This window comes from Solanum dulcamara, chromosome 7, assembly GCF_947179165.1.
Source record: "Solanum dulcamara chromosome 7, daSolDulc1.2, whole genome shotgun sequence".
NCBI classification, from domain to species: Eukaryota; Viridiplantae; Streptophyta; class Magnoliopsida; order Solanales; family Solanaceae; genus Solanum; species Solanum dulcamara.
This window is the reverse complement of record NC_077243.1, coordinates 14,749,204-14,763,697: the sequence shown is the minus strand read 5'-3', so window position 1 is coordinate 14,763,697 and position 14,494 is coordinate 14,749,204. Positions and strand designations below refer to the sequence as shown.

The 14,494-nt window shown below is 32.5% G+C and overlaps 1 protein-coding gene across 2 annotated transcripts; it reads right to left on the bottom strand.

The window, feature by feature from the left end:
• On the bottom strand, positions 1–13,104 carry LOC129895369 (WAT1-related protein At5g64700-like). 2 transcript variants are annotated; one of them, XM_055971078.1, is made up of 8 exons: positions 12,915–13,104; positions 4,050–4,260; positions 3,898–3,963; positions 1,589–1,705; positions 1,268–1,493; positions 1,013–1,171; positions 636–787; positions 1–508 (listed from the first exon to the last, which is right to left on the bottom strand). In XM_055971078.1, the coding sequence occupies exons 2-8, from the start codon at positions 4,244–4,246 to the stop codon at positions 310–312; spliced, it is 1,116 nt and encodes a 371-aa protein (XP_055827053.1). In that variant the 5' UTR covers positions 4,247–4,260; positions 12,915–13,104; the 3' UTR covers positions 1–309. The 2 variants fall into 2 exon arrangements, with proteins under 2 accessions (XP_055827053.1, XP_055827052.1); XM_055971077.1 differs by lacking the exon at positions 12,915–13,104 and adding an exon at positions 9,108–9,130 and having other exon boundaries at positions 4,050–4,263.
• Positions 13,105–14,494: the final 1,390 nt, after the last annotated feature.

Genomic DNA, 14,494 nt, shown 5'->3' with positions numbered 1-14,494 from the left:
TTGAGATTGAATGTTTTTTCTTCTTTAATTTAGTGTTTCAATACAAAACACCTGAGAGTTAGTGGCTCTTCAAATATTTCAAGGGACAAAACTGGTCCCTCTGGAATCTGAACAGCACACTCCTATTTTGAAATGAAATTATAGCATCACCAAATTGTTTAATGTTTTTTAGAGCTTTCTATTCTGCTAATACTATGGTTTTGTTGATTCACAAAATTGGTACCCTTTGCCCCTGCATTTGGTGATCATATCATATGCGTTGTTTTTCTTCGTCTTTGTCTTCTTGTTTTTGAGTAGGAGTAGCAACTTCTACCGTGTTGATTGAAATCTAGCACTTTCGCGTACTAAAATTGGCAATTCCATATTCGTAGTAGGCGTAATTACTTCAATTTCAGGTAATGGTGCTTCAGCATCCCCTGCATTTGGTGATCCAATTTGTGTGAACTCTTTGCTTTTTGCCCGCAGGAACGAATACAATCCAACTATGATCAGAAACATGCCAAGCAAGCTGCAACGAATAAACAAGATGTAGTTAGTACTACTAAGTTTATGCATTTTATTATTTTTGAGTCTTGCATCATATATTTTGACAGTTACACAACTTGAAATTTTACATGAAAGGTCGTTTTGTTTACCTTCCGCTACTGATTTCTTGACCAAGGAAGACAGATTCCGCGATAGCTACAAAAATTAAAGACAGAGGATTGAACATAGAGGGATAAGTTGGTCCTCTTTTTGCAACTGCCCATGATATGAGACAGAATGTTGCTGCCGTTGCTAATGTGCCCTAAAATCATATATATATAGGCGGATTCACGATTAGAACTTTATGAGTTCAAGTTAGCAATTCTACCACAATCTAGTTGATTCACTAAGTACAAAATCTATTATTTAGTAGATATTTTCCACACACATACAGTTTATGAGAAAGTTACTGGATTCAGATGAACCTGTAACTTACACGCTAATGGGAAATATGATAGGCCAGTGTAGCTAATCAAAGTATTCTTACCGAGTAAAAGATAGTAATTAGCTGCAAATTGAGTCCAAGCTTCCAAGAGGCCTTTCTTCTATCAATGGATACTCCAATAATCGCGCTTTGGATAGTTGCAATCACGCTTATAATAAAGGTTGCAGAATATCTGTACGGGAACACTTTGGACACCTTGGCCTGTCGCGCAATTTAAGAGAGGTATAACATCATAAATTACTCGTCTTGTAGACTTGAATTTTGAACTAAATAATCTTGGTTAATTATAAAGTTTACCTGTATAAGGAACCAACAACCGTAAGACATACAGCTACACATCAAAAATATAGTCCCACGAAGCATATTCTCATGAACCTTGGAACTTATTTGATGTTTGTGGTTATGACTGATATAGAAAACTTTCCCTTTGTAAAGAGTAATCGTCAATGCTCCAGCCAAGCACAACATTGCACCTAAAAGTTTAACTTTACCAACTCTCGTCTTCAATCGTAGCTTTTCCACACTACAACATATGTATAGTATAAAACGCAGAATTTAAACAAATTAAAGACTTGATCGATATAAATTACATGCCCAAAACATCAATTAGTTTCATACCGTAACACAGTTGAGAAGATAAAGGTCACAATTGGAATTAGATTGAGGAAGTTAGTAGCATATGTAGCACTTGTCTCTTTGAGGCCATAATAGAAAAGTCCCATAGCCATAATGATCCTGTTACATAGGTATAAATCTATTAAAAAGCTATGCAATATGCAAGTACTAAATCAAATGACAATGCACACACTTGAAGATTGAAAGTTTACAATACATAATTAAGTATCACGTGTAGTGTTTCAGTAATATATTATGGCAACAATAAAATACAGAGGACGAATACTGATCAATCAAGAAAACATTTTTAGAGTCTATTTGAAAATATTATTGGGCCTAAGTCCATCCATAAAGGGGTGCTACTTAGTTACTTAATTGGCCCATTAATCCTTCACCTAAAGCCTTATAAGTGCCTATTTGGGAGGATGTTAAAAAATTACTCTCTTTTTCTTTCTCTATCATAGAAAGGCATAGAAATGTAAGCTTTTAAGTAGCAGATTTTAAGGATCTATTATAATTGAATTCGCAGTAAAATATTTATTACTGCTATTTAATGGATTCAGAAACAATACACAAGATTTGAATAAAAGCTGAGTATTGAGTTTACGCGAATTCATAGCTTATATGATAAACTCACCTTTGATTCCGTACCCAATCAAACAGTACAACGTGGGAGTACTACTCATGGTAAGCCTTAAATGAACATCCATAGGTAATGAGGAGGGGCTTTGACCGTTCAAGTTGATACTTGAAAAGATGCTTACCTCAATCCCAACCTAATCTTATTTAAGGTCTGTTTTGAGTCTTGCCAAATCCAATAGTTGAATATTTAGAATAAAATGTTTGTTTGAGAAATTTTAGCAGAAAAAGAATTATGGATGATTACCAGGGGAGGATCTATGCATATGGATAGGGTGTCATGGATGAAAAGGAGGGAGGGGGGGGGGGGGGCGCAAAAATTAAAGAAACAAGAAAAAAATCAACAATAAAATATATCAATCAAATTATTTGAGCAAATCAAGCGATCAACGATGAATAGTAAAAGGATTTTTCTACAATCTCCTTTTCCCCAAGTTCTTGCCATGATTAAAAAATAATGGTTTGAGTTTTAATTAATCAGAGTAAAATTCTGACCACGATTAAAATAACAAACATTTCCTTATTAGTCTCATGTTTTTTTATAGGTAAGAAATCTTCTTTTTTTATCCCTAAGACATGTGAAACATCCGAAAATATCATTTTCTTCTGTTTAATTTATAAATGGAGACACAACACCATTTCCACGTAATAACAATAAGCAAGCTTATTAGTATCAAGGATAATGAGCAATAGTCCAATTTCACAAAAAATAAAGTAATGAAGCACCACCAACAACTATATATTTAATATAATTCCATAAATAGAGTCTAAAAAATAAAGTATATATCAAATCTTACCCCTAATTCGAGAAATATAAAACTTGATTTCCATAAATCGGCTAGACAGATAGAAACTTACTTTCCACAAATCGATACAAAAAATAAAGTAATGAAGCAACAACAACAACTATATATTTAGTATAATTCCATAAATAGAATCTAAAAAAATAAAGTATATACCAAATCTTACCCCTAATTCGAGAAATATAAAACTTGATTTCCATAAACCGGCCAGACAGATAGAAATTTATTTTCCATAGATCGATACAAAAAATAAATTAATGAAGCAGCAACAACAACAACTATATATTTAATATAATTCCATAAATAGAATCTAAAAAGAATAAAGTATATATCAAATCTTACCCCTAATTCGAGAAATATAAAACTTGATTTTCATAAATCAACCAGATAAATAGAAAACTTATTTTTCATAGATCAATACAAAAAATAAAGTAATGTAGAAAAGGAAGAAGAGACATTTGTCAATTGTCATGAAATTATGAAAGGTGGCAGGAGTAACGCGCATGTATGTATCGTCATGAAATGGCTCAATTCCCCGTACGTGGGTTGTTAAGACCCCTTTTTAGTCATACAATCCATAAATACCATACTCTGTCTGTGACTGTCATGAGTCCAAAAGTCGGTTTGATTGTCTTATAAGTTATTTTTAATTTTTTTTGAGTATTTAACTGATCAACTTAAAGTTATTTTATGTTTAAAATAAGTCTCAATAAATAGTTGAATTTATTTAGATGAACTAAAAATAACTTATAAGTAAAAAAAAAAATGGTCTGCACCTATTATTTTTTTTAAAGTTATTAACAGTTTTCAACTTATTAACTGCTTAAAAATAAGTCAATCCAAATAGGCTACTGTTAACAAACAACTTACCCGGTTAATGCAATCATGAACAGATAAAAAAAAACTGACCACGTCATTTTCTTCATCAAACTCTCCCTACAAACCAAAAAAGAAGAACAAAATACATTAATCTGAAAGAAGAAGAAGATAAAATAAAAAAGTAACTTAATCAACTAACAAACCTTTCCCAAATTAAAGCACAAGGGGCTATGCATAGAGTTGCAACGACATGACGATAAGTCATTAGGGCAAAAACAAAGGTTCCGTGACTTAATATCACTTTTGAAAGAAGTTGTAAACCAGTTGCTATCACTTGAACTGTTAACATTCCTATCAATACATTTGATCCTTTCAATTTTTTCTTTATTTCCTCCATCATCTTCTGTCTTCTTTCTGCTATACACACAAAAAAATAATAATAATGATGTATAGATAAAAACTCACAATCTTTGGTGTGTTACTTTTTTCTTTCTTCTCCCCATGTTTTTAGGGGCAATAACGAAAAGAGCAAAATAAATTATAAATATTAGCAACGCAGAGTGATTATCTCCGAGTGACTTCTTTGTGTGAGAATTTAATTATTTATATTAGAGCACAATCGATTTTCCACTTCTATTTATAATAAATACAACACACACGTGTATAAATGAAAACTGTTGGGAAAATCTCCTGTATTAATACATTTCATCTTTTTAGTCAAAACGTGGACTAATTATTTTTCGTTTCTTTTCATATCTCTAAAGAAATACTCTTCCCCACCTCTTTACTTGTCTACTATATTAAAAATAGATATCAATAATATTTATCTAATTTATGAAATCAAAAGATAATTTTAATTTATTTCCTAATTTACTCTTTGTCATTAATGAGTAGTCCCTAATTTACTCTTTATCATTAATTAGTAGTCATTTTCCTATTATATTTTTCAGAATATTATATTTAAAGGGTGATTTGGTAAAATTACTCTTCTATTTATAGTTTCTGAAAAATTGTGCAAAGTCAATAGTAGACAAATATTGTTGGACGGAGAGAATATTTCTATTCACTTTTATTTGTCCAATTTAAATTTTGCACATTCTTAAAAAAATAATGATTGATATATTTTATTATAATGTTTATATTAATTGGTGTTTAGTGGAGTATTAAATTTTGGAAAATAATTTAATATTAAATAATTAATGTTAAGTATAAAATATGATTATTTTTTCTTGATATGTTAAAATGATAAATAAAAGTGAAATTTTATTTTTGAAATAATGGACACATAAAAGTGAACCAAGGGACAACTTAAAATATATATTTACCATAATAGCCATATTAATTAGCTAGTGTATAGTCTCTCTATTTATGTGTCATAATTGAGGCTTTTGTAGTCTTCAACAACTTTTTTTAAAAACTATTAATGGGTAAAATAGGGGAAAATAACTAATTTTATGTTGAATTAATTCTAAAATTACAAGTTTTGATTTTTTAAAAATAAGAATGATAAATATACGTATTATTATTATTATTATTAGCAGCAGCAATAATAATAATAACTACATTAACCCTTACACAAAAAAGTGTCATTAGTTGTACCCAAAATTAAAAGAGTTCTTAGCGTTCTCTCTACTTTTAATGCATATCCATTCGGTGCTTTCATACGTTTCCTTAAATCCATATAGACAGCATTAAAGATATGTGTAACAGAATTCTGTTACACGTAATATTCACTAATGAGACAATTCTAAACACTTAAGCAATGCTAGTGCCTTAATAACTCTTTAGGGGCACCCAAATCTGTGTTTTCTTATTTTAGAGTTTGATAAATTTTATGCAATCATGAATTAAAAAATATTTGTATAAAATAAGTATAGATTAATACAACAACAATCCAGTGAAATCCCACAACGTGGGGTCTGGGAGGGTAAAGTGTACGCAGACCTTACTCCTACCAATGTAGGACGACTGTTTTCGAGAGACCCTCGACTCAAAAGAAGCATAGAAAGAGGTCAGATAAGGCTAAGAAGTTCAAAGCGATATGGAAAGCAAATAACGAATAACGCAAATAACGAAAGCGACACAGATAACATAGAGTAATCAAAGTACATAAAGTAATAGAAAGATAATAACAAAAATCAGAGCACAAGAAATTATAGTGCGCTAATGCGCCTACTAATATGGAAGAGTAACGAGATTATTTGCTAGCCTTCTACCCTAATATAGATCCTCCACACCCTCCTATCTAAGGTCATGTCCTCGGTAAGCTGTAACTGTGTCATGTCTTGTATAATCACTTCTCCCAATATTTCTTCGGCCTACCCTTACCTCTTCTGAAACTATCCATTGCCAACCTCTCACACCTCCGCACTAGGGCATCCGTGTCTCTCCTCTTCACATGTCCAAACCATCTCAGTCGCATTTCTCGCATCTTGTCGTCCACCGAGGCCACTCCTACCTTGTCCCTAATAGCCTCATTTCTACTCCTGTCGCTCCTGGTATGCCCACACATCCATCTCAACATTCTCATATTGGCTACTTTCATCTTTTGAACGTGAGAGACCTTTGGCCAACACTCCGCCCCATATAACATAGCCGGTCTAACCACCACTTTGTAAAACTTGTCCTTAAGTTGTGGTGGCACCTTCTTGTTATATGGCAGACCTTTAGCGAGCCTCAATTTCATCCACCTTGCCCCAATACGATGTGTGACATCATTGTCAATCTCCCCGCTGCCTTGCATGATAGACCCAAGGTACTTGAAACTACTTTTCTTTTGGATGGCCTGGTCACCAAGCCTAACTTCCGTGCCAACCTCCTGAAGTGTCTCAGTGAACTTGCACTCTAAGTACTATGTCTTGGTCCTACTCAACTTAAACCTTTTAGACTCCAAGGTATGTCTCCAATCCTCTAGCTTAGCGTTAACTCCGCTACGAGTCTCATTGATCAGGACTATGTCATCTGCAAAAAGCATACACCATGGAACCTCACCTTGAATTTGTAGCGTCAATCCATCCATCACCAAGGCAAATAAAAACGGACTAAGGGTTGATCCTTGATGCAACCCCATCTCAACTGGGAAGTGCTCTAAGTCCCCTCCTACTGTCCTTACCCTATTTTTGTCACCCTCATACATGTTCTTGATCACCCTAATGTACGCCACAGGTACACCTTTAACCTCCACACATCTCCATAGTATCTCTTGTGGAACTTTATCGTAAGCCTTTTCTAGATCGATGAATACCATATGCAAGTCCCTCTTCCTCTCCCTATATTGCTTCACCAATATACTTATAAGATGGACGGTTTCTGTAGTTGAGCATCCCGACATAAATCCAAACTGGTTCTCTGAAAATAGACACGCCTATCCTAACCCTCATCTCCACCACTCTTTCCCACACTTTCATAATATGGCTTAGAAGCTTGATACCTCTATAGTTATTGCAGCTTTGGATATCCCCCTTATTTTTGTATAGAGGGATCATTACGCTTGACCTCCATTCTTCGGATATTGTTATTGTCTTAAAGATGACTTTAAATAACCTAGTCAGCCACTCCAAACCTACCGAGCTTGCGCTTTTCCAAAATTCTGTAGGAATCTCGTCAGGTCCAATTTCTCTTTCCCAACGCATTCTACGCACATCACCCTTAACCTCTTCGACTGAGATACTCCTGCAATACCCAAAATCGGGAAGCCTCCCTGTATGTTCCAAATCTCCCAACACAATATTTCTGTCTCCTTCTTCATTCAAGAGTTTATGGAAGTACGACTGTCATCTCTATTTAATGAGGGTCTCCTCTACCAATACTTTTCATGCTCATCCCTAATGCACATCCCTTGATCCACATCGCGTGCCCTTCGCTCTCGCACCCTGGTTAGCTTGAACAATTTCCTATCCCTATCTTTCTCTTTTAGTTCAGCATAAAGGCGTTCAAAAGTTGTTGTTTTTACCGTCAAAAATGCTGACTCGCCTCCTTCTTCGCTATCTTATTAAGTTCCCTATTCGTCCACTTCTCCACCTCATCCTTGTTTTCTATCAGCTTCGCATACGCTATCTTCTTTGCTTCCACCTTCACTTGCACTTCTCCATTCCACCACCAGTCCCTTCGATGCCGTCCATGGCTACCTGTCGAGACTTTCAACACTTCCCTTGCTACAACCCTAATACAACTAGCAGTCCTATCCCACATAGTGTTCGTATCCCCACTACTATCCCAAGTCCCCATATTTTTCAATTTCTCTCCCATCTCCAGGGTGCTAGCTATGGTCAAACTCCTCTATCTGATCCTAGGTCGGTTATCCTCGACCTTCTTCTTCCTCGTCATCTTGATCCCTAAATCCATCACCAAGAGCTTATGTCGGGTTGTAAGGTTGTCGATCGGAATGACCTTACAGTCTTTGTACAGACTTTTATCATCCTTTCTAAGGAGTAAAAAATCTATTTGAGTCTTAGCTACCGCACTCCAGAAGGTTACCAAGTGGTTCTCCTTCTTTGAAAAACTCAAAGTGGCTATCACCAACCCAAAAGCTCTTGCAAAATCCAAAAGTGAAACTCTTCCTCCATTTCTGTCCCTGAAGCCAAAGCCTCCATGCGCATCATCATACCCTCCTAAAATAGACCCGATGTGCCCATTGAAATCCCCTTCCATGAAAAGCTTCTCAGTATGCCTCCCATTAACTTGACCAAATCCTCACAAAAACGCCTCTTATCCTCCTCGTCAAAGGCCGCTTGCGGCGCATAATCACTAATAATATTCAACGTGATCCCTTCAACGACCATTTTAATCGACATCATCCTATCAGTGACTCTCCTAACCTCCACCACCTATCCCTTAAATTACTGTCTACTAAAATGCCGACCCTATTCCTATACTTTGATCTACTAGAGAACCAAAGCTTATACCCGGCTTCCTCCTTAGCTTTAGTACCTACCCATTTGGTTTCTTGTACACAAGCTATATTAATCTTCCTCTTCTTTAGAATCTTAACTAGCTCTATGGATTTTTTCGGCAACGTTCCAATGTTCCAAGAACGTACTCTCAGTCTAGACGCTTCTTTAACCCATTTACCCCTCTTTACCCTCATCCCTGTCCCCGTCCCTTTGCCTGAGCGAGAACATGACCCTAGTTTACCATCACTATCCAAAGCCACGAAAACGCGTATGAACTAATAAATTATTCAAAGGTTTAAAGTCAGCAAAATATAATTACAATTGTATGAGCAAAGAATAGATATAGAAAGATATGAAAACCGGAGGTACCACTTCTAGCTGAAATGAACCTGGTTGCCGCCCAAAAATACTGTTCACGTCGGAGTACTGTTCACTTCTGAGTTACTGTCCACGTCGGCTTGCCAAGATGCTGTTCACAACGACCTTTGGGTTGTGTGGGTAGCAGATCTTGGGTTGAACGAATCTTTGGGTCAAAAACCCAAAAATAATAGTAGTACTAATTAAATTTTACATGTTAAAATTTATAATCTAAATTCTTTTATGTTATAAAGTAGCACTCGCCAATGCTTTACAAGTCTTTTATCAAATCATACTCTATTTGGCCAGGCTTCTGAGGAGTAAAAAGTGCTTATTTTAAAAAATTGTGGAGTTTGGCCAAATTTTAAAAAAACAAAATAAGTATTTTTGTATCGTGGCAGAAATTGTCTTCAATAAAATAAAATTCTCGTAAAAGCACTTTGGAATTTTGGCCAAACATAAGTTACAAGTTCCTATTGGCAAATGTGTATTTTAAAATTGATTCATCAAACACAACCCCTCTTCGAATCCAAAAATATATTTTTTGTGAAAGTAAATATTTTTTGAAAAAGTAAACTTTGGAATCGTGGTCAAACGACTACAAGTAACACTTGTCAGTCCATATATAACAAACCATATATTATCAGATTAAAAATAGGAGACGTAAGCTTAATCAGCGGAACTTGGTTTTGTTTCTATTTTTAGACGAGTTGTTGTTTCTATTTGTTTCTATTTACCGTATCTACTTTTATTGCTCTAAAGAAAAATTGATATAAATATTCTATGCGAAATAAATATTTACTCAACTCACTGATCAAAGTTGTATTCACAAATTCGGATTATTCACAGCTAATTCGACAGATACATTAAGTTAATAATATTATTAACTCAAGCAGGGAGCCAACTTATGGTCAGGAATTCATTTGACCCTTTTCGACGAAAAATTATACTAATTATATATGACTAATGACTATAATTAGTTTTATGTTATAGAGTAGATGTCGAACCCCTTCGATTAGTTCGGGTGTTTACTTCCGTAGATATTGAACCATCTTAATAAAAATTGTGACTCCGCCTCTAACTCAAGAAGTGAAGCTTATCACCACATTAATTAAGGGGGTAAATGTTGACACCCAATTTTGACTCTCCACAACGTAAATTAGCTATCGAGTTTCTTTAACTTTCGAACATTTTGAAATAGTTAGCTTATATAAAAAATAAAGATATTTTCATGTTATTCTTAACTATTTTTATCTTTTTATATAATTCTAGTATAATATACATATTTCTATATAACTATATCTTTGATTACTATTTATGTGGTTATTCAAAAATCATCTCAAAAAGATTTTCTTTTTAACTAAATACAATGTTAATTGGGTTAGTTTAATTATACTTTATATTTTTGAAATTTTTAGTTTATAACTTAAAATATATATATATATATATATATATATATATATATATAGTTGTGGATTATAGGTTCGAGTCTAAATTTTCAATTTTTCTTTTTGTGGATTGGAGTTCCGTCAAGATCTTGAGTGGTGGTGAAGTCGTTTTTCGCTCATTTTCTTTAGTCTCGCTGCTCAAAAAGAGGTAAAATCTTTTCTCAGCTTTATTTTATTTAATTATTTTATATTTAGTTGATTCGTAATCTTATTTTTTTAGTTAGCATGTAATTAGATTAATGATAGAAATTTCTTATAGTTAGCATTTGTTATGATTAATTAGCTAGCATGTGTTAGGATTATTTCATGAAAACTCTTAGTTTTGTTCAATATTTTTTTAAATAGTTTTCTTTGACAATATAGATTTTCATGTGTCAATTTCTTCGTTTAACATGATTTAGATAAAAAAAAAATATGCTTACGTTATTATTTAGTTAGAACTTTCATTGCTTAATTGATTTAACTTTTTCTTTAAAATTTGAATTAGTATAGCGTAGATATTAATTCCGTGTCCTTTAGTTACTTGAATATATATATATATATATATATATATATATATATATATATATATATATATATATATATATATATATATATATTGTTAGTCATCTCTGGATGCCCATCAATTTGATATCTTAAAATATCATGATATATTGCTTGGTTTAGCTTAAAATGAGTACATGCTTGTGTAATTTTATTTTAGTGCATGTGATATCAATTCGAGTCCATCTTTGGACTCCATTCTTGCCTATCATTGAGTTTTGAGTCTCCCATCATTTTGCTCGAATTGCTGAAAAGTTGATACATGGAAAGGAACCTAATATACATGGTTTGAATATTGATATTAGGAAATAGTGTTGTATACATTGATATACTATATATATAAAGTCTGATATGCAAGAAAGCAATGTTGTATGCACGGATATGTAGTTTGATATACAATGATATACAGTAAATATGAGAACAAACAGGTGGTATATAATGTGTATACAATTCGATATACAGAAATAATATTGTATACATTGTATATTGTATATATATATATATATATATATATATATATATATATATATATATATATATATTATATAGTGTATACAAAGCTGTACTATACAACAGAATTGGGCCAAAAGCCCTAAAATGCAGGTTGTCCAGCAGCTTAGTTCAAGATAGAAATTAAGTGTCGGACCATATTTTCATATGTTATTTATTATTTATTTATTCGGTTTGTAATAATTGATTTACTTATGTTGTTTACGATTGCTTAGATGTAAATCTTAGTTTAGTTTAATTTAATTAGATTCCCATAAAGATAAATCATTTCATGTTAATTCACTTTATAAATTATTTTCTACCTTTATTTAGCCATTTTGATAAACTTTACTTTTTTCATATTATTTCCAATGTATAAGCTTGATCATTTTCCAAAAAAATAGTTTAAAGTCTTTATTTCTTTTTAAATTAATATTTTCAAAAATTATTCAAATAATTTTTAAATCGTCGGATAACCGCGTGTTAGCGGCCACTTTGAATGCTTAACGCCCTTCTCAAAGTGAAAATAAGAATCTCGTACATTTTTCTCTAAATTTTCATGACTTAAATCTATTAGGGTCTTTTAAATTAATTTTTCTTAATTTCTTTAAAAAATTAAGTTTTCCGACCTAACAGTAAAAAAACAAGAAAGGTTGAAAATTTTCAAGTGAAACTAATGTCGTTTGGACCACTAAAGTGAAAAAAAGAAAAGAGAGGCGCCCTTGAATTGTGAAAATAGGTAAAACCACTTAAATGATCGTTTACTCAGTAAGATTATATTGAATATAGTATGTTATTGTTATATAGAAAAGATTTTTTATCATATAAATTGATTAATTATGAAAATAAAAATAACTTATTTATTTTTAGATTACTCTTCAACACATCCAAGCACAACATTTTTATATGCCTAAAGTCTTCATATCAATAATTACCTAAGAAAAGGCAGTATTATTCTATATATAGAGAGATATCTAAATAAAAAGTATTTTAATTAAAAAATTATCCACTTTTTTCTTAGACAAAAAGACCTTGGTTAAGATAGATACCAACAATATTTATCCAAATACTAAAATTGATACAAATAATTATCAAGTAATTGATCAAAATGAAGAGAAAAAAAAAATATTTCTTTTATCTTACAATACATCAAATTCCAAAAAGCATTTGCAGTTTATAAGTGCAATTCGTCAAGTGTAATTTTTTTAATCCTTCTGTTGATTAAGGGAAGGAAATTGCATGATTAATTTAAGTAGTTATATACTACTAATAAAAACAGTTACTGCATAAAAATAAAATTAAAAAAAAAACCATGAAAAACAGAAAGAAAAAAAGATACCTTCTACCGCAATTTGATTCAAGTGCTTTGGCTAACGCAATTGACTTATAATTCTCTGTGTTATAGACATGCATTGGTATAAATTGTTTCACGTCTACTTATAAACACCCCATATATAGAGCTTTATTATAAAATAAATTGAATTTAGCAAAATAAGACGGAGAGAATAAGAGAAAAGAGGAGCAGAAGTAGAGTTATTGTCGTGTAAGTATTTTCTTCTCTCTCTATTATTTTTCTTTGCACTAATCTTGCCTATATATAGGCACAAGAAGAAGAGGAATTACCAATTGGGCAAGTTGCCCACTTAAAAGTAGGTCCATTTGAAAAATTACATCCAATACACAACACTTCCCCTTGGATGTCTATATATAGTTATTTTTAATATCTATAGATGTTGTTTCTCGTTAAAACCTTACTAGAAAAAACTCGGTGGGAAAAAGACTAATAAAGGAAAAAGAGTACACATATCTGGTAAGACGTCTTGAGTGTTGCCTCATTAAAAACCTTGCTAGAAAAAACCAGTGGGACAAAACCTAGACTAAGGGAAAAAGAGTGCAGCACGTATCATACTCTCCCTGATGAAGACATCATTTAACATCTCAATTTGTCAAAGGTTGAAGTTGGCAATGCATTGGTAAACATATCTGCTAAATTATCACTTGAACGAACTTGTTGAACATCTATTTCACCTTTCTTTTAAAGATAATGGGTAAAGAAGAATTTTGGTGAAATATGTTTAGTTTTGTTTCCTTTGATGTATTCTCCCTTTAATTGAGCTATACATGCAACATTGTCTTCATACAATATTGTTGGAGCGTCTTTTGTCAAAGAAAGACCACATGTTTCTTGAATGTGTTTAGTTAATGATCTTAACCAAACACATTCTCGACTTGCTTCATGAATGACTATTATCTCTGCATGATTTGAAGAAGTGGCAACCATAGTTTGCTTTGTTGAACGTCATAATATAACTGTACCACCACATGTAAATAAGTAGCCCGTCTGCAATCGACATTTATGGGGATCAAACAAATATCCTGCATCTACATAACCAATCAATTCTGACGTGGATTCATTTGAGTAAAACAATCCTATATTTGTGGTCCCGCAGAGTTATCTGAATAAATGCTTAATTCCATTCTAGTTTCTTCGCGTTAGGGAATAACTAAATCTTTCTAACAAGTTTACTGAGAAAGCTATATCTGGTCTAGAATTATTGGCAAGATACATTAATACACCAATTACACTAAGTTATGGTATTTCAGCTCCAACAAGCTCTTCATCATTTTCATGAGGTCAAAATAGATCTTTATTAATATCAAGAGATCTCACAATCATTAGGGTACTCAGTGGGTGTGCTTTATCCATGTAAAATCTCCTTAATATATTTTATGTATATGTTGATTAATGGACAACTATCAATTTGCAAAATGTTCAATTTGTAGACCAAGACAAAGTTTTGTCTTTCCGAGGTCTTTCATTTCAAATTCCTTTTTCAGATATTTTACTGCCTTAAAAGTTCTTCAGAAGTTCCGATGATATTCAAATCATCAACATATACGGCTATTATGACAAATTCA

Coding starts and splice junctions, on each gene's coding strand:
- LOC129895369 (XM_055971078.1), bottom strand. CDS start 4,246: ATGATGGAGGAAATAAAGAAAAAATTGAAAGGATCAAATGTATTGATA. Junction 3,964..4,049: donor TGTGCTTTAATTTGGGAAAG/GTTTGTTAGTTG, acceptor TTTGGTTTGTAG/GGAGAGTTTGATGAAGAAAA. Junction 1,494..1,588: donor ATCTTCTCAACTGTGTTACG/GTATGAAACTAA, acceptor CATATGTTGTAG/TGTGGAAAAGCTACGATTGA.